Here is a 20,289-nt window from a genome sequence, read left to right on the forward strand (position 1 = left end):
CGTTTTAAAGAGTAGTGGACGACCATAAAAGGAAAAAACTGAATGGTCAAACAAAGCCAGCAGCAGAATAAATCACTCATCCATTGAACAACTCAGTACACAGTAAAAACCTAGTCAGTTAGTCAGTTTGGCAAGAAGGTTTATTTTGTATTTCCCAAGGGAGGTTAACATACAGGCCAAAAGGACAGTTTATTTTATTTTTATTTTTTTGTATTTCAGAGAGGCTGGCATCTTACACATCTATTACTTTTCCGATTCAACATATTGGTTCACACAGTCGCTCGAGATAAAGACCTCAGAAAAAATCAAAGGACATCACCGACAGTGAGTAAAATAAATCAATTATACGAAAATAAAACGTTCACTTCAGAGGCATGAAGATACCCTGTTTTGTCAAGTCGCTAAAATTCATCACAGATGGGCTGAGGAAATACATCCGCAAAAGCTCAGAGAGCTGGTGGTTAGCCAGTAAGCAGAGTTAACACATTTCTTTCTTGAAAGCTGGCTGCTGCTACAGAGGGCAAAGCTTCAGAGAAGAGATTTTGAGAAGGCGAAGAAGATACTTGGGGGTAACATGCTGTGCGCCCACAGGAAAACCACACCAGAGCTGCATCCAAACATATGATAGAGAAAAGAGCGAGAAAGAGGAAAGAGACAGAGAAAAAGACGGAGGACAAACAGTTCAGCAGAAAGCAGACAGGCTGTAGCGCATGCTTGCTTAGCACATAGCCATATTCAGGGAGAGGGGACAACACGGGCACATGAAGCAACACTACGCTATGTTATAAAGCTACAATAATCACTCGCCACTAGAGCTGACGTTGGGTAAGACCCTCACAAGTATGTAATCTCACAGGCTGAGGGGGAAAGCGAAAGCGAAAGCGTTCATGCACGTGCAAAGTGAGCAAGGCCAGTAGCAGTGGCAGCAGCAACAGCAGCAACAGCAAGGTTAGAAAACAAAATGGCTGACGTTTCAAGACTACCTCTATGAGAGGCTGAGGTGACTGGATGCTGAGTCAAATCACATTGCCAAATCAGAGGTGGGGACAGAAAAACGCAAGTCCACTTTGTCCTCTCCATGTTCTACGGAACAATAAATTAGCTTGCTGATGTGTAGGTAGATACAGGAACAAGGTAGCTTTGTTATATCTACAAGTACAGTAGCTCAAACTACAAAAGCAACTGAAGAAGCAAGGTTTCAGGAAATAAATCAAAGTTTCCACTTTCAACCTTCAAACAGAAAGCGTGACACATTCGACAAATCACAGTTGTTGATTGTTTTTTTTTTGTGTAGTTTTTTTTTCACTTTTTTTACCCTACATCAAACAATGAACAACCATTTCAACATTGCACATAGTCAGAGCTTTGTACATTAAAGCTAAAGTGCACAACCTCTCCTTGAGAAGAACGAGACAAATACCGTAAAATTGATACTAAGGCAACACAGTTACAAACACACAAAAAAATACATATTGGCACATCCTGTCAAGTATATCACTTGGGCACAATGACCACAGGCTTCAGTGTTGTAGAAATGGCTTTGCATATTCTTTTGAGTTCCTATTCCAGAATGTGCTGGGCCTTCTATGCCAGTATGGCAACACTGAGTCTGCGCTCTTAATAAAGGAGAAGGACCACAGCCTGTGATCACACAAACCGTAAGTCTTTTACGTTAGGTGACATATAACATTTTATACCTCATGTGTCTGACACACTCATGTCAACATGCATACACACAGACACACACACACACACACCGAGACTCACTCACTCACTCTCTCTCTCTCTCTCTCTCTGTCACCTCAAAGCATTGATGACCAGTGGGATTAAAGTCAGATAAACTCTATTAAATAGACAAAATAATATTTTACTTCACAAATAGACTCTGGTTATTTGCCTTATATACACCAAAGTATACACATATATCTGCACTCTGTCATGGATATCTTAAAAGTCCACATACAAACTGATTGAAAGCTGATGTGGACAACTATGCCATTAGTAATTGTGCTTTTTAAAAACGTTGTCTCCTACCTCCCCCAGGTCATCGCTACATAGCCAGACTGCCCGCACAAGCAGACTGAATCAACTACAAAACATACTAAACTGGTGGTTCCACAATAAATATAATTTATATTTTTGTCATTTTAAATAATGTTTCCCATATACATCCTACTTCATAGGATCCCCAGAAATGTGCTAGGAATATAATTAAATAGGTCTTTTTTTTATTTAAATGAAGACTGATCCTCAAAAGGAGCCACCGGGTCACTCAGCATGTGGCTTGTATTGCTTTTGATTGTACATTTCTGTCCTTCAGACCTTGACATCGGTTTCCAGGGAGTCCAGCTTATCTACACTGAGAATGTCCTCTTGGTAAATGAGTCAAGGGACTAAAAGACAGTAGCTCCTCTCTATGTGATACAATTCAACATCGCTAAATGACCTATTGTTCTCCATGCGTTGGTCAGCACCCGTTAATGTATGAAAACTAGAGAAAACTTTACGGTGTGTTCTCAAACAAACATTTCTACCGCATCTTACCGGCATTGTGAACCACAACACACCCCAATACAAGCTGGTCATGGACTCCAAGCAGTATTCTCAAAAGACTAAAATCCCATAAAGTCAGACGTACAGGACTTAGCAAATATCAATGAATAGGAGACACTTTCTTGAACAGTTAAAGATGGAGCTTGTGAACAGAAGCGGACAGAAGACCCTGACAGAAGATCCTGCTATAAATATGAAAAGGCTGTTCTGATGCAGTGGTTAGCATTTCCACCCTCTTAGCAGTGAACCTGGATTCGATTCCCAGCCACTGCAGGATGCTTTCGACGTAAGACGCTTTGGATGAAAGCATCCTGCTAAACCCGGGACCTCTACGTTGACAAGAAAAGAGGTTATTTTTGTCAGAGGCATGGGCAGGTGGTGTTTGTGCGCTTAGGTTAGCTCAAACTGGCAAATGATTCTGTGTACTGTATGCTGCAGTTGTGTCATGGTCATGGTCCACATCGCCATCAACGTCTTCAGGCACTGTTCTCACTCTCCTGAACGCTTACGGAACCAGCCAGGTTTACGCCTGACTAGACGGGCCCCATGCAATGCCTTCACACCACACAGACAGCATGTTGCATCTATTCAGCATTCATCCCTTTCAAAGAGCATTTAGGTAAACATCAGTGATGTTTGTGACAGCTGAGTACCCGTACAATTTATCCATTCCCAACGAAGGAAGGAAAAAGACACAGGAGTCCCGAAGGCTGCGTAACCATAGTGACCCATTCTATCTAGGACCTGACCGTGGGATGAAAGAAACGAGGTACAGATGTAAAAGCTGACGATTAAATGCTGTTTGGAAACATGAATGCGCACACCACAATAAGGAAATATTCCGTTTTTCCGATTATTGATATGATAACCAACCACCTTTGTCACCTACACTTCTCTCACTCCCCTTTTCTAGACAAAACAAAAATGACAAACCTTAAAAGAGATCAATACAGGACGCCAGTGATTGTAAAGGCAGTAGTCCCAAATTGAGGTAAGCTTAAGTGCCCCAATAAATCAATAGATATTCCGTATATCTCTGGCACTTATGAAGTCTGATTAAGGTTAGTATGAACTAATTCAGTTGCTATTGCACTAGGATCGAAGAATAAATGTCCTCATACTTACACTAAGTACTTATGATGGTACGTCAAATGCACTAATGTCAACATGAAAAGCAGACATAAACACTTTCACATGGCTTTGGACCGAGAAGGCCACGACAACGCTACGATACTGAAATATATATGTATACATATATACTGTATATTAATATAGAGATAAAGATTTTAAATTCTTTTTTTTCTTAAACCTTTTCTTAAATATAACTATCTCTAGGAGATGCCAGAGGAGACAAATTGAAGAATCGCAGTGCAGGTACATTCACAGACACAACATTTCTTCCATTGGAGGAGACACTGAGTATCTGAGCTCTCAGCCTGGCACTCTCCACGGGCGGCGCTTCGGGGTCGCTCAGAGGTCATGGCCGAGCCGTTCGATCTCCTCGGTGAGGAAGTCGATGTCCTCGAAGGTGGCGGCTGGGTTTGAGATGACCATGCGGAAGAAGTTCACCTTGTCCCCCTGTGGCTGGTAGCTCACCATGGTTGTGCCGTACTCCATCATCCTGGCCTTGATCACCGGGGCCACCTGACGACACAAACAACAACAACAACAAAGGGCAAGTGTGAGATATGAACAACAGGTATCGTCATCATTATTTATTCAGGGAGAATTGACTGAGCACAGGGCTCTTTTGCAGCAAAGCCCTGATTGAGGCTACATAATACAGATGAAGAATAAATAAACAAATTATAACAAAACAAAATAGACAAAATACATAAACAAAACACATTATACAACTAGATATGAACAAGAGTCAAGGATGTACCCAATCACAAGCGTGGGCAAATCTCCCATGTTTGGTTGATTGGGTAAAAAGCCTTCGTCTGGGATTAAAACACTGAGTAGTTCCTCTGTTTGAAAAGGAACGGCAGTCCTTCCTCTGACGACCACGGTGGGACGCCCCATCGCTTTTGAGTGGCAGCACAATGGCAGAAATGGGCAATTCAGGCCAGTGTGATTGTCTCTCACATGTAATTACAACCCCATGCCTCAATGATCCGTATTCATACGCAAAGGCTTTTCTTTCCTGGAAACCTCTTTTCCTGGAGGACAAAAACTACGTGGGCACGTTGGACTACACTTCCCTAGTACGTCTTTATTTCTGTATGCTTAGCAGGCTAATCTGTGCGGTGCATTTTAAAGCAGGTGAGAATGAGAATACCCTTGTGCAGTGTGCTTGAATTGTTGAGACATCAGGTTTACTTCAGGTAGAAATGTCCATTAATCTAGAATGTTACATGCAGCAGTAGGACTTAATATGAGTGAACTTGTACCCTACATTGAGGGTTAGAACATAACCATTACATATTACAGCCATTGCAGTCACTGGGTATGCATGTTTTACTAAATCTGATATTAAAAAAATAGTTTTTTCCCTGAACTCCCGAAAAACGTCCCGTCGCTGGCTATCTGAAAAAGGAGGGTTTCAACAAAAGTCAAAGGACAGACCTGCCAAGAAGATTGTTGGCAGCTTTAAACATGTTCTAATTATCCCCTATTTCTCTTCCAAAATGTGTTGCAGGTGTTCCTTTGCTAGCTGTTTGCCAGAGGCTCTGGCTGATGAAGAGCAATTGCTCCCTAAAAGCCTGGCTACACTGGGGGGAGGGCCTTTTAAACTCTCACAACAACACCATTCACAACACGACAGGCTTAAATGGAGAGGAATGCTGTGGGAAGAGCCATTACTTCCTTTAACAGCTTTTAACACTCAATGTGTGTCCTTACTGAGTTGTCAGTTGTCACAGGGACTGACTGAAAACTGAATCACTTTTTTTTGTGTTTTACAAAAGTGTTTGTACGTAGGTGCCTGGGTTGATGCACAAAGCCCCTTCAACATGTACTCAGCTTTCATTCTTGCTACTTGCTTACTACTTGCTAGCCCAGCACCACGGGGCCAGGGGCCTGGGTCAGTGAACGGTCACAAAGCCTGGCATCTCCTACACTCAAAGCCTGACACCCTGAAGACTTCACAAAAAAACGACTATAGCCTTTAGTCAGAGTCATGACAGCAGCGGAATAGCCTGGGTCAACTGGTGCAGACTGGTGACGCGTAGGCTGTGTGTGACAACATGGGCATTGTGTACAACATGGGCATTGTGTAGATTACAACCAGACTGTGGCCATTCATAGCCACCATGCTGCTGTTATCTCTCAAAAGATGATTCTCCTTAAAGCTAGTCACTAAATTCCCTCTACCTATATCATTCATCTTTTATTTGGCCTATTGCAAAGGCAAAAAACTGTGTGTGTGTGTGTGTGTGTGTGTATGTGTGTGTGTGTGTGTGTGTGTGTATGAGTGGTGCTTTGTTCAGACGCACAACACATATTTATTGTATCCTGATTGTTCACACACTGTCGGATAAGTCTCAGATTTTAATGCGTTCTCTTTTCACTATCCCTTTTTCTGTCTCTCCTGACCACTCTTAATCTCTCTCTCTCTCTCTTTCTCTCTCTCTCTCTCTCTCTCTCGTTGTCTCTCATCCTCTCTATCTCTCTGTCTAAAATAAACTCTGGTATATTAAGGGAAGCAGTAGTACATCTTTTGTTAAGGAAGGTAACCGACTTGAGCAGAAGTATTTAAAGCCCATAGCTGAGCACAGGGAGATGAAGCGGCGGCACCTTGGCAAGGCGTTCCTTCTTCTCCTCTTTGTCCTCTATGCAGCGCACGCCGGGGGGTAGGTACCAGAAGCACACGTTGGTATGCTGAGGCTGAAGGAGCAGAACAGAGAAAATACACTTGAATTAACTAATGTACCAACAATAATGATTAAAATATCAATAATTAGTATTATTGTAAACAGGATAGCACATTCTTAGCATGAACACAAGGTGTAGCACATTAATACACTTTAATTAACTAATGTACGATAATGAACAATAATGATTAAAATATGAATAATTAGTATTATTGTAAACAGCATAGCACATTGTTAGCATGAACACAAGGTGTTTCAGAGAAAAAGATAAAACCATCCAGGAGACTTTTAAAGGTTTATAGGGTATTGCTGATGACAAAATAACAGAAGAAAATTACTGGATCTGAATTCACTTGAAATTGGCAAACTGTTTATAAAAGGTAGGTTTTTAAGAACAGTAAAACAAACATTCAAACTGACTGTATAAACTTAAGATTTTTAGTAAACATACAGCTCTAAATACATTCTGAAAGCTTTGTCCCCTGGAGTCCCCACAGCAGCAAGCAAGCAGTGAAATAAATGTCAAGCTTTCCTGGTGGCCGGGATAATGTTTTTATAATTCCAAGCGTTCGATTATGTTTAAGTAACCGCTTCATCTCTGCTCATTGGCTGCTGAGGCCGAGCGGCAACGTGGGACCCTGGAGCAAAATTGTTATGTCAGTTTAGCGGCAGCTACAATTTACATGCAAATGAGCTCTGATGCATTCCCTGTCCGCTTCAAGGAGAGACTCTGGCAGGCAGCAGTGACCTCTAAAAACAGCACATGAGGAACACTCTGTGAAATGCTAAACACGAAGGCAACACTGTTTGTTATGTGCATATGGGTCCATTTTTAAGCTGAGCTGTGGTGCAGAATAAAGCCATCTGCATGTCTATCTGTAGTATGACTAATTGCCTGTCATTTTATGCCTGCCATCCAGAATAATAGCATCACAGTCCGGTGACACCTTTGAAGGTAATCGAAGACATTTTTCATCTTCAAAGTGGCACCATTCATCTTGTCGTTCGGCGTGGCAGAGCCATTAGAAAGCACCAAGGAAAGCATCCATAATGATGCCTGACAAAACAGAAGGAGGGAGCGAGAGAGAGAGAGAGAGAGAGAGAGAGAGAGAGAGAGAGAGAGAGAGAGAGAGAGAGAGAGAAAGAGAGTGGACACTTGCTTTTCCGTCGAAGATCATTTGGTATCCTTCCCTGTCCTTGATCTTGTTGTACAGATATTCCGACAGTTCCAAACACTTGTCAATCTGAGCTTCAAAACCGATGGTGCCCTGTGGATACACACACGCATAAACACACACAAGTGTTAACATAAATGACACACACACGCACACAACCACACACAAGTGTTAACATAAATGACACACACACACACACAAACACACACACACCCAACCACACACAAGTGTCAACATAAATGACACACACACACACTCACACACACTCACACACACACACACAAACACACACAAGTGTTAACATAAAAGGTCTGACAAGGTGATTTCCCCCCCAGGGTCTGATACACGAAAGATAAAACCATGGCAACAGCTCTGATAGGCCAACATGCTAATCAACAGCGCACAGCACAACAACTTGGAATAAAACACGGACAAACAGGGTTCCAGCCAGCTGATAAAGCAACTTAAACAGAACCATCCATCTACCGAGAGCAAGGCTAAATGATAATTCCAGAACCTTCCACAGGTTTCTGAGGCAGGGAAACTGTATCCCTGCGGCCTGGCCTTATGTCTCTTGTTACAGATATGACAGGTCAGTGAGGATGGACGGTTGCCATGGACGGTTGCCACGGCCTGGGCTGTGTTGAGCATCACCAAGCCCGTCTTTATGGCCACCATGTGTGCATAGCAGACTGACTCAGATTACCGCATCCACTACATCTGATGAAGTGTCTCTATGGAGATCTCCATTGAAAGCATGTGTCTTGGCCCATAAATCATATAAAAATCTCTTAATGACCAGGTATCTTAAAACCTTTGGGCATACGTTCATGCTCGGTTGGACTCAAAGGTGGAACATAAAAGGGACACAGAGCAGGACATTTCCGGTAGGAGAGACAGGAATTTGGATACCCTAGTCCACATGTGTCAAACTCAAGGCCCGGGGGCCTGATCAGGTCCGACAAGCCATTTAATCTGGCCCGCCAGCTCCTCAGACTGTTGCAAAAAGTTCAATTGATTTGAATGAGCAACGGTAAAATTTAATTTGGTTTGCCTAATTTTCCCTCAGGATTAATAAAGTATCGATCTATTTATCTATCAGAGCTTGTCTGCCGCAGCTGCTGGTATGTCGAACGCACCACAAATACTGCAAGTCCCACAATGCACTGTCCCCGCGTCGGTCGCATACGTCAATTTAGGGAGCGCTTGCCCCACTGTCCGGCCCTCCACTTACACCCATTTCTTTTATTTCGGCACTCTGTGTATTTGAGTTTGACACCCCTTCCCTAGCCACACATGGACCCAATGCCCCCTCTATGTAAAGCACAAAGAAACAGCAGCCGCTGTCTGCAGCATGTCAGAATCTGCTGATACACATTGCAGTGGCAGGATAAGCAATTACCTTTCCTGCTCACTGTCAAGTGCGAGAGAATCTGCTGATCACGACAAACTCACATGCAGCTTCGCTATCAGGTGCTGCTAAGAGGGGACGTCGGCCCACTCATACTGTCAATCAAGAGTACAAGTCAGAGCCAAGAGATAAGAAGGACAATCGGGAGCTCTGCGAGTACACTGAAACAATGCAAAAGAACACCTCTTACTATCGAAAGCAGAACTGTTATCTTTCCATAATCACTTCAATCACCTACTAATTACCTCTGTCATCACAGGTTGCAGAACTACGCCTTATCAACAAAGACCCTCAATGACAATGCCTTAACCAAGTACACATTTAGAAGACATTCCATCTCAGAAATACCAGCTGTACAATACACACACAATAATTCCAATAGGAGTCAATGGGAGGTCACACGGAAAGTAATAAGAATCAGGTCTAATTTAATACTGAGCTCTTGTGAGCTCTCAGGTGGACCTCAGCTCGTGACCTCTCAGGTGGACCTCAGCTCGTGACCTCTCAGGTGGATCTCAGCTCGTGACCTCTCAGGTGGACCTCAGCTCAGTGACCTCTCAGGTGGACCTCAGCTAGGTAGACCAGCTTGTGACCTCTCAGGTGGACCTCAGCTCGTGACCTCTCAGGTGGACCTCAGCTCGTGACCTCTCAGGTGGACCTCAGCTCATGACCTCTCAGGCGGATCTCAGCTAGTGAGTTCTCAGTGAGATCTCAGGTGGACCTCAGCTAGGTGGACCTCAGCCTGTGAGCTCTCAGGTGGACCCCAGCTAGGTAGACCAGCTCAGTGAGATCTCAGGTGGACCTCAGCTCATGACCTCTCAGGCGGATCTCAGCTAGTGAGCTCTCAGGTGGACCCCAGCTAGACGGATCTTGGCTCGTGAGCACTCACCTTGGCCCTCCACATGAGCCAGAGCTTGAAGATGTCCACGTGGCGTCCGCACTGCAGGGCCTTGTCCCCCGTGTCGTAGGACAGGTCGTAGTGCTTGTCCTGCTGGAACAGGTAGACCGCGTGCATCGAGTTGCAATTCTGCATCAGGCCCTGGAGAGAAGGCAAGGGGTAAGATCAATCAATTAGTCAATACAGAAATGAATAAAACAGCTCCAAACTAACAGTGCAGTCTGTTAAGAAGCAAATCACTTAAATGTGAGTTTCTCAGTGAATGTATAAAAGGATGAGACTTCCATAATACTGTATTTACAGTGCAGGAGTATAGTATGTGTATAGTTGAAGGAGTAATACAGATTGATTGATACAGATTTGAAGGCCTCCTGTATGGAGCACTCAGGCCAGCATGCATTGATAGGGTTCACAGCTGGTCAGGATCAGCATACCTCTTCTCTGACCAGGAGGGCAGAACACTGCAGTGGGACGGCCATCATCTTGTGGGGGTTCCATGTCATTGAATTGGCTCTATGATAAACCAGTCACATGATAATGTTAATACACTATATACTCATGATAATGTCATCAACCAGCCATAAATAAATACACTAAATGCATACTGTGTATACTCATGATCATTTTATCAACCAATCTTAAATAAATAAACTAAATGAATCTAAACTCCTATACTATACTACACAGCTCTTTACCACTTGCTTTGGCTACTGATGTTGTCCCAAATATATAGGATACTATACAATTAATGTTAGGAACAGGGAGAAAAAACATTAAATCCTGATAAATATTGACAATAAACCAACAACAATGTATTGTAATAAAAATAAATAGATCAAAAAAGCAACATAAATCACAAAAGCAGCTAAAAGACGGGGGGGGGGGGGGGGGGGGGTATGGGGGAAAGGAGACCACAGAACTGACCTCTCAACCCCATTCAGCTTCGACCGGTGTTTCCTTGACATGAGCAGACTGCCTCCCCAGGCACCCTACACACACACACACACACACACACACACACACACACACACACACACACAAAACAGATGCTACAGAATCATCACGGTAGCGTCACACCTGGTGAGAGAACTCAACATGGCACTGGGACAGCCCCTTCCACCTGAGCAAACCTGTAGTGGCAAACAGCCTTTTTCACTCGCACACAAGTATGTGTGTCATTTAGTTAACAAACTATGGAAAAAAAAACACCCAATTCAAAACAGACCTGTCCTGACTGAACTTCTTACCCTACCTGGAGGATAACAAGATGAAGCCATGCGTGAATCGCTGTCATTCATCCGCCATGGAATTTTACATGAAGACAAAATGGACAGAAAGATGGAGAGTGCACTATACCGTCTCACCCAGAAGGATAATGAGCTACTGGATGGAGGGAGTCTAAAAAGGGAAAGACCTTCATCACTCTCTTCTTCTCATCTGCTCTGCAGTGACACAAGCTCTAAATGGCTCACCCTTGGGCTTGCAGGTCAGCTGAATGCAGGAGTGTGTGTGTGTGTGTGTGTGTGTGTGTGTGTGTGTGTGTGTGTGTGTGGGGGGGGGGGGTTGGGGCTGGGTGACACTACAGCTGTGTACCCACACTGCTAATAACACACCCATAGGCTACATGATATGGAGTCACAGACTAATGAGACAACACACACCTATTAATCTCAGCAGGGCTCAGAGACACACACTAACATACACACTCAAAAACACACACACACACACACACACACACACTCGCACACTTTGAACTGACATAATAAACACCATCTGCTGAAGCATTTAAAGCACAGCTTGATTTCATTTCTTGATGCAATAACAATGCAGAACTCACTTCAGACTTATGATGTGCTCACAGCACAAAGAGATCCATTTTGAACAGTGTGATGCACAAACTAGTAATACTTCACTTATACGCCAACACATCCTAGGACTCTTCAGACAAGAAGTGTTTCAAAGAGCATAGAGCATAGAAGCCAGTAAAAGCTGAGCACTTGATGATGATTACTCCACACTGGTTTTACTCCACACATTCCTGTCTGCAATGAACATCTCAACCCCACTCAGCCACACACACACAACCACCCACACATCCACCCACCCACCCAACACACACACACACACACACAACACACACACAACACACACACACACACACACACACACACACACACACACACACACACACACACACACACACACACACACACACACACCCACACCCACACCCACACCCACACACACCCACACACACACCCACACCCACACCCACAAACACACACACATGTTAGGAAGGGAGGTCCAGAGGTGAATAACATGCCCACTCACGTCCACGTGGAACCAGACGTTGTATTTCTTGCAGATGTCAGAGATGGCGATGAGCGGATCAAAGGCTCCGTAGACGGTGGTGCCGGCCGTGGCGCTCACGAAGAACGGGACGAGGCCCTGGACGACACAACATATTCACAGGTCACACCTTAGTGCCTGGATGGGCCGCCACAACACAGGGTCTGGAAATCATGCTCGTCAAGCCATTCGTTTAAACAGAAAGAGATCTTAGGACTTGTATGAGAATAGGCTGCTGGAGTGAAGCTGGATGAGACGATTGCCAAACGTACCCTAAATCTATTAAGTTTCATGTGTAAAATAGTAATAGAACCTTCTATGGCTTTAAAACATCTCCTCGTAAATGTTTTACAAATTTGGTATTTGGTACACAATATTTACTGTCATTATTTGAAAAGAGTGAACTATGTGACCAACCAGTCAGCCAGGACCAGCTATTTGTAATGTGACTGAAAGCGTCACCTGATTATAAAAAAAAAGATTTGGAGCGACTTGGAGGTTTGTAATATACCCCACATACTGTACATTCCATTTAAACCAATACGATCTTCTTTGTATTGAAAAGCAATACATTTTAATAATACTTGATAGGACATAAAGTGATGATTGAGTTCCCAACCAAAACGGTTTGTCATTGTCATTTTAGACTTCATTCATTGCAGTCCTAAAGCGTTTCATTTCCACGGTGCACTGGAGCAGCTAGTGTTACTGATGGCTTTCCTATAGCTCATCACTATCTCTGGGTGCAATAACATGCAATGAGCTGTTTGGGACATTATGCTGAAAAGTAAATCTTCCCCAAACTCTCTCTCTGTGAGCTTGTTGGGCACCACTGGACCATGAAGTCCATTAGATGGAGTAATATATCTGAGAGTGTGGTCATGTAGGGAGTAGGAGAGGAGGTGTGATCATACAGGAGAGGAGGTGTGATCATACAGGGACTAGGAGAGGAGGTGAGGTCATACAGGGACTAGGAGAGGAGGAGAGGAGGTGTGATCATACAGGGACTAGGAGAGGAGGTGTGATCATGCAGGAGAGGAGGTGTGATCATACAGGGAGTAGGTTAGGAGGTGTGATGAGGAGGAGAGGAGGTGTGATCATGCAGGGAGTAGGTTAGGAGGTGTGATCATGCAGGAGAGGAGGTGTGATCATGCAGGGAGTAGGAGAGGAGGTGTGATGAGGAGGAGAGGAGGTGTGATCATGCAGGGAGTAGGTTAGGAGGTGTGATCATGCAGGAGAGGAGGTGTGATCATGCAGGAGAGGAGGTGTGATCATGCAGGAGAGGAGGTGTGATCATGTAGGGACTAGGAGAGGAGGTGTGATCATACAGGGACTAGGAGAGGAGGAGAGGAGGTGTGATCATACAGGGACTAGGAGAGGAGGTGTGATGAGGAGGAGAAGAGGTGTGATCATGCAGGAGAGGAGGTGTGATCATGCAGGAGAGGAGGTGTGGTCATGCAGGGAGTAGGAGAGGAGGTGTGATCATACAGGGACTAGGAGAGGAGGAGAGGAGGTGTGATCATACAGGGACTAGGAGAGGAGGTGTGATGAGGAGGAGAAGAGGTGTGATCATACAGGGAGTAGGAGAGGAGGTGTGGTCATGTAGGGAGTAGGAGAGGAGGTGTGTTCATGTAGGGAGTAGGAGAGGAGGTGTGTTTCTTGCAGGGAGTAGGAGAGGAGGTGTGGTCATGTAGGGAGTAGGAGAGGAGGTGTGGTCATGTAGGGAGTAGGAGAGGAGGTGTGATCATACAGGGAGTAGGAGAGGAGGTGTGGTCATGTAGGGAGTAGGAGAGGAGGTGTGTTTCTTGCAGGGAGTAGGAGAGGAGGAGAGGAGGTGTGATGAGGAGGTTAGGAGGTGTGGTCATGCAGGGACTAGGAGAGGAGGTGTGATGAGGAGGAGGTGTAATCATGCAGGAAGAGGAGAGGAGGAGAGGAGAGGAGGTGTAATCATGCAGGAAGAGGAGAGGAGGTTTCAGACGGTACCTTCTGCTTCGCCTCCAGGATCTTCTTCTCAAGGTCAGATGGGATCATCTTCCCTCTGGTGAAGAGAAGCTGGATCAAAATGGGTTTTTTCCCCTTTGAGCTCAAACCACCATGTGCAGAATTGGGAAGTGTATTACATTTAGAAAATGATTTCTATAAACTCAATTTAAAATCCAATTACTCTTTCATCTCTGATCCACCATACTTATTCTACTTGACAGGCAAAGCTGAGTGGGCTAGAAGAAATTTTGCAACCGTCATTTTACATTTGACATCCCCAGGGTTTAGCTTCATTCCTGGCCTAAATGACTTCCAAACCATGTGAGTTGCTTCACTCATGTAACTGAAAGTAAATGCACTACAAAACCGCAAAGTTTCACCACTCATTCAAACCATATCTTCCCCCAACTTCTCACAGTCTCCCGTGTGGCTGTGGTAGACATTGCCAGGTGATCACAGTAGTGCTTACGTCTCATCGACCTTGATGCAGATGACGCTCTCTGTCCCGATGCCAAGGGCAGCAGCTCCTTTTTTGATGGAGAAATGACTCTAGAAACAACAGAACACCAAAATGTTATTGGTTATTTTTTTAGATAAACATTCATAATTATGAATTTCTTTATCAGAAAATGATAAATGGTGACCATTGAAGATAATTCATTAAGTATGTGAAGCAGCTGATCGTTACTTGTTATTTAAGATGAGCTATTATGGCTACAAGGATAACATCCACTGGTCTCACTTCAGTGTCATGAGTTTCAATATTTCAACACATGTACTATTGCAAAAAGCAATCGCCATCCAAATCCTCTAAATATGATGGGAAAGGGACTATCTTTTAGAACTAAGGAGTGACTCATCTGATATTATTTCTAAAGACTTTCGATTCCTCACCAATGATCTGCATTTATGTAAACATGGGCCCAAGGATGGCTACTGTTGGCACTTCATCAGACCAGAGTAAACCACATGCAATATCTTAATTCCCGTTTCATCTTTCAGAGCGACCATATCAAATCAAATCATCGGAGCGACCATATCAAATCAAATTAAATCAAATCAAACGGCACATTTCATACGAGGAGGTAACAAAACGCGCCTCACAGAAGCAGAAAAAAGGGGGGGGGGGGTTCAAACACACAAACCGACACAGATTTTCCAGAGATAAATGAACAGGAAATGACGTACTAATCACACCGTAAAGGACTACTCAGTGATGTAAAGAATGATGTCAAACTGTGAATTCCAAGCCAAAGGATATAGGAATGATTTAAAATTACTAAATTAATAATTTCAAAATAAAGTCATAAAATACTCTTCATAAAATACTGTCTGAAAGGATGTGCCCATATAACTTTGGGAAAGAGAAAGAGATGGAGGATAGACAATGATACAAGGCAACAACATGATACAAGGCAACAACATGAAGACGATATAAAGACAACGATGATACAAAACAACAACATAAAGACAACAATATAAAGACAACAATGATACAAGACAACAACATAAAGTGACTGAGAATGAGCCAATAATAGAAGCAACAGTGGGGCCTACATGCTCTGAGGTGAAGGCTGCCAGTTTGGGGATTGACGACATTCCTTTCTCCTTCACTTCAGGGAACATCTTGAAGCGTGCCAGCAGCATGGCGTACATGTTGGATATGGCGCCACCTAGAGGAGAGTGACAGTCCCCAGTGATTATGAGAGGCAGATGACGGGGCTTTGCAGCCTCAGCCAAAGGCTCCTCACAGCTGCCTGACAAAGAGCAGCGCAGCGGCACCCTGTTGTCTGCAACAAAATCTCACTCACATTCACTCACACACACTCTTTCTTTCTCCCTGTCACACACATATCTGTCTGTCTTTGTCTTTGTCTCCGTCTCGTTCCCTTATGTTTTGTGAAAACACCCCTATTAGCGGAAGACTCACACATTAAAGGAGTGTGCCTGTTTTTTTTCCCCACAGTACCAGAACATACTCACTACTGATTTGGAGTACACAAAACATCTGAAGCTGAGTAGTAGTAAAAACATAAGACAAAAAGGTTGACATCAATGCTAGGCAGTTTCAGGGGCCCTGCATGTGTCGATTTGGCAACACAACTGATCTAGCTGCTCAGATACCCCTCAAAGCATGCGTGAGACAAACCTGGGCTTCACATCTCAAACGCCTCTCACGGCTCACTGATCAAAATGGAGGCCGAGATACAATGTGAAGGCCAGGCGGACATTCCGCTCCCTCCATCGGAATTAGGAAACAAGTCAGAGAGGAGAGGGTAGCAGGGTGGGTGGGGATGGGGGGGGGGGGGGGGGGGTGGGGGCTGGGGGGCAGTTATGTGTGGGGGCGGAGGGGGCGGAGCTCTGTGACGTGGCGCTTACCGGGAGAGAAGATTCCGTCCCCTCGGCCCTCGGGCCAGCCAATGATCTCCCTCATCTTCTTCAGCGTGACGTACTCCAGCAGCACGAACACCGGCGCCACCTCATAGGTGAACCTGTCCATCGCCATGGAGACCACATGATCCGGTTACACAAAACGCCAAGACGGCACCCCTTCCTCCCCAAACAGGGTCCATGATGTCAGTTTCTTTTTTTTTTTTTACTGTTTCACAACAGTCTGCGCCAGTGGTTTCGCAACAGCGTGTCATTGACAGTTTGAGGGCGTGTTGAGGAGGGTGTTACATAGAGGAGAAAACTGGGCTGAGACGATAGACAGGGGCTCTGACATTATCAAATCCTCAAAGTTAAGGACATTTTTGTTTCTTTCACACACACACACACACACACACACAAAAAACTAAATTCCTCAGTACAATGTTACTCTGAAATCGCTGCTGAATTGATAATGATGCTATCAAACTGCAATTTTTATCTGGAAAGATTAGGGGGAAAAAATGCCCGACTGAATATATATTGCAAACAGAATCCAACCCCATTGAGTAACTAGCAAGAATGTGTGAACACCACTGGTCCATTGCCAAAGGAGGGGGATTTTAATTTGATTCATCTTATTTACTTTCTAAATGCACTGTCATTATCTAAAATGTACATCACTACCTACTGTTTCTATAGCTTTTCATCAGTTCAAAGGAACATCTCACAAACTAAACTGAAATGAACCATTAAGTCAAAGTTGCTTTTCCTTCCATTTTAATTTTCTCAGCGTGAATGGTTGTTCTGAGGGCTGAATTTGGGGGAAGGGCGTGGGGATAATTTCATGTTGGATTCGTTTCAAGCCAGGCTTCTCATTTCAGTCCTTTCAAATGATTTCTTTGAGGCACTCAACGCTATCTGAAGAAACAGGCGCATAATAAAACCGCATTACAGCGGGGAACCGGGGGGCAGGAAATGAGTGAAAATTCGCCATGTGGTCGAGCCGACAGGAGGAGTACTCACATATTGGTATTGGCAGTCGATGTCAACCAATCTGCCGCCAGGCCGACCATGTCTAATCCAGTGGAGAGTTGATTGAAATACCTGGGGTGCGCTATACATAGACAATGAATTGAGAGAGATTAAATGCTGTTGATGTATTTAAATCCGGCTGTGAATATAGCATTTCATACGTTATGGTGCATGGTCTGTGCCTGTTTTAGGGTTGTATTAAGGGGATGTCCAAACATGGCTAAGGTTTAATGTAAGTGATGGTTGAGGAGGGCCTAAAAACATAGGCTCTTCCAGCTACCATGATTTAGTCTGTGTTGTTCTCACAAGGTGCAATAACAAGCATGACACACCTTTACAACGACAAAAAACATTTGCCATTTACAATTCAGTCCACTCACTGAAACTCTTCAATACAGTTACGACAGAACCGAGGAAAATAAATTAAACAATACTCGTTGCTCACTTATTGCCACACTAACACCATGTTGGTGGCATTAAAATAAAAAATAAATGTAATCTAGTAAAAAAATATTTAAAATAAAAATCGAATGTTAAAAAGACATGACAATTACCTGTTTTAATGGCGTATTTCAGGGTGGCCCGACAACTAACGAGGATATCATCCAGGCTCTCAGGTTCGTCGGAAAGTTCCCAGTTGTTTCTTTTGAGTAATTCATTTGGGTAGTGAAAATCGATGACTTTCGTTGACCTATCGAAGGACTCCACAATATAGGCTAACAAGATATCCACGACCTGCTGGAGGAAAGCCATTGTCTTCGCATCTCCATCCAGAGCAGGAAGAAGATCTGTGAAAATGATTGAATTGTTATCTTTATAATTATTGATATTTACTTGAACGATACCGAATGATCACCACACTGTAACGGCGAAAAGTCTGATCATTTCACCTTGACAGAGGAAGGTCATGTTGATGATAAACGGGTAAATGTTTATTTTTTATTTTTTTAGAAAAGAATACTACGCATTCAAACAGGCTACCGACTGAAACTAATCCGATTATGTACAATAAACAATAGGCTGGTAGACAATTATTTACTCCATTCGATATTTATGTAAAATATGATTTCATGTCAGTGATCAGTTGACAAATTAAATGTGTCATAGAATAATGTTAGAAATAAAACGTATCCACATCATAGGCTATTTTGTTCAGTTTCTTTTAAACGAATGTGTTCCTGCAATAAACGTTTCTTTTAAAAAGGGGAAATGAACGGGTGTCTTGTACCTGTTGAGTAGAGATCGGGAAAGCCGGTGGCTGCTTTAGAACAATTACATGGTTTATTGCAACCGCAGGTCTCCTCCAGTGTCTCCTGCTCTTGTTTGGTCGGTGTATCTTCTGGTTTCTCTCCCTCGCTGACGCTTAGCATTGCTTCAGTAAAAGCCGAATATAATTCAAGTCATACATCGTAAATCTAAAACAAGTGAGCACCTTCTCACACTGACCTACTACTTCGAAGACACAACAACAGAAAAAAACACCTACATTCCGGAGGAATTTGACACGTATTTTATTCTATTCGAAATATTTAAGACTAGCATGACAATTAACGAAATGTGCAAAAAATCAGGGGATAATGTCAGAAGAACATACCACATAATTTCGATCCAAGACCTCCGGGAAATTTTTGGGCCGCTGCCTGGCACCATGCTCTTGCTGAACAAATACAGTCAAAGCGAAATTCGAGGACAGTTCATTTATAGGCATTATTTCCACGACAATACCACAATGAAAAACACAACAATTCAGGTCATAAAAGCACCGTGATTTCATCGTTAACATTGTAGCTAAATTCTTAATGATGGAAACAGAAACAGACGAGTCGTAATGAAATACGCCTACAACTTTCACATCACGTTAACCTTGAACTAGGAGATTTAGGCTAGGCTCACCATGGTAAATGTCCCATTTTCCAAACACGTAGCGAGCTGAATATGTAATATTGCAAAGCATATACGGTTTAGTATTACCGCTTGATACATTCTGAAGCGTAATGTATAAGGGACTAGGCGTCTCATAGCTTATGGTTATTTTTTTTAAAATGATAACTGATATTTCGCCCTTACTTACTTGTACTGGGGCTTTGGTTGCCGGGGTTTTCAGCATTTTGGCCACCGAGAGACCAAAACCCGTGAGAAGCCATTGCAGTCAGTCACAACTACGAAAGACGGAGACAGATAGTGTCCATCCAGACGGAAAAACAAGCCAGCGGGAAACGGGAGCTGTTCACAGAAGTGGTGCTGAAAGCGTCCTGGCGACTCTTCAGTTTGCAGCTGCAAATCCAATTGAGCATTCAACGGAAACACGAACAAGGCGTTAAGATCGTTGCCCCCTCTTCACTCAGGTATCCGCCTGTCTTAAATCTCGGTCGTCCACAGGTACCACACAACTGCGTGGCGTCTGCTCTGCGCGTAACGCGATTCAAAATGAACAACCACTTTTTCCTGACAGCAAGCTTCCCAAATACGTGATGCGTCAACCCAATGCGATGAATTGCGTAAAATGTATTTCGAAACGATGTTTTGAAACAAATCCAAAAATATGAACTAATGAGGAAAAATACCGGCAGATTTACGACCAGTGCAATGCTTGAAATAGTTTCCGGTAAGTGGCAGATTCAGTTTTATCAGTGCATATCATAGTCCAACGTGGAAAATAGAGCGAGGGGTTATAAAGCCATTAGTAATATAAAAGCCTCGTGT

The 20,289-nt window shown here is 43.6% G+C and overlaps 1 protein-coding gene across 1 annotated transcript; it reads right to left on the reverse strand.

Moving 5' to 3' along the window:
- Nucleotides 1-4,023: 4,023 nt before the first annotated feature.
- gad2 (glutamate decarboxylase 2) lies at nt 4,024-19,730 on the reverse strand (the record flags this gene model as incomplete). Its single annotated transcript, XM_080855153.1, has 16 exons — nt 4,024-4,197; nt 6,292-6,381; nt 7,529-7,636; nt 9,844-9,993; nt 10,287-10,365; nt 10,777-10,841; nt 12,184-12,300; nt 14,185-14,239; nt 14,654-14,733; nt 15,742-15,857; nt 16,564-16,676; nt 17,578-17,668; nt 18,141-18,374; nt 18,815-18,958; nt 19,181-19,243; nt 19,658-19,730. 16 exons carry the CDS (start codon nt 19,728-19,730, stop codon nt 4,024-4,026), a joined length of 1,752 nt encoding a protein of 583 aa, XP_080711279.1.
- Between the last annotated feature and the right edge of the window lie 559 nt (nt 19,731-20,289).

The sequence above is a fragment of the Sprattus sprattus genome (assembly GCF_963457725.1).
Source record: "Sprattus sprattus genome assembly, chromosome: 17".
Lineage (NCBI taxonomy): Eukaryota > Metazoa > Chordata > Actinopteri > Clupeiformes > Clupeidae > Sprattus > Sprattus sprattus.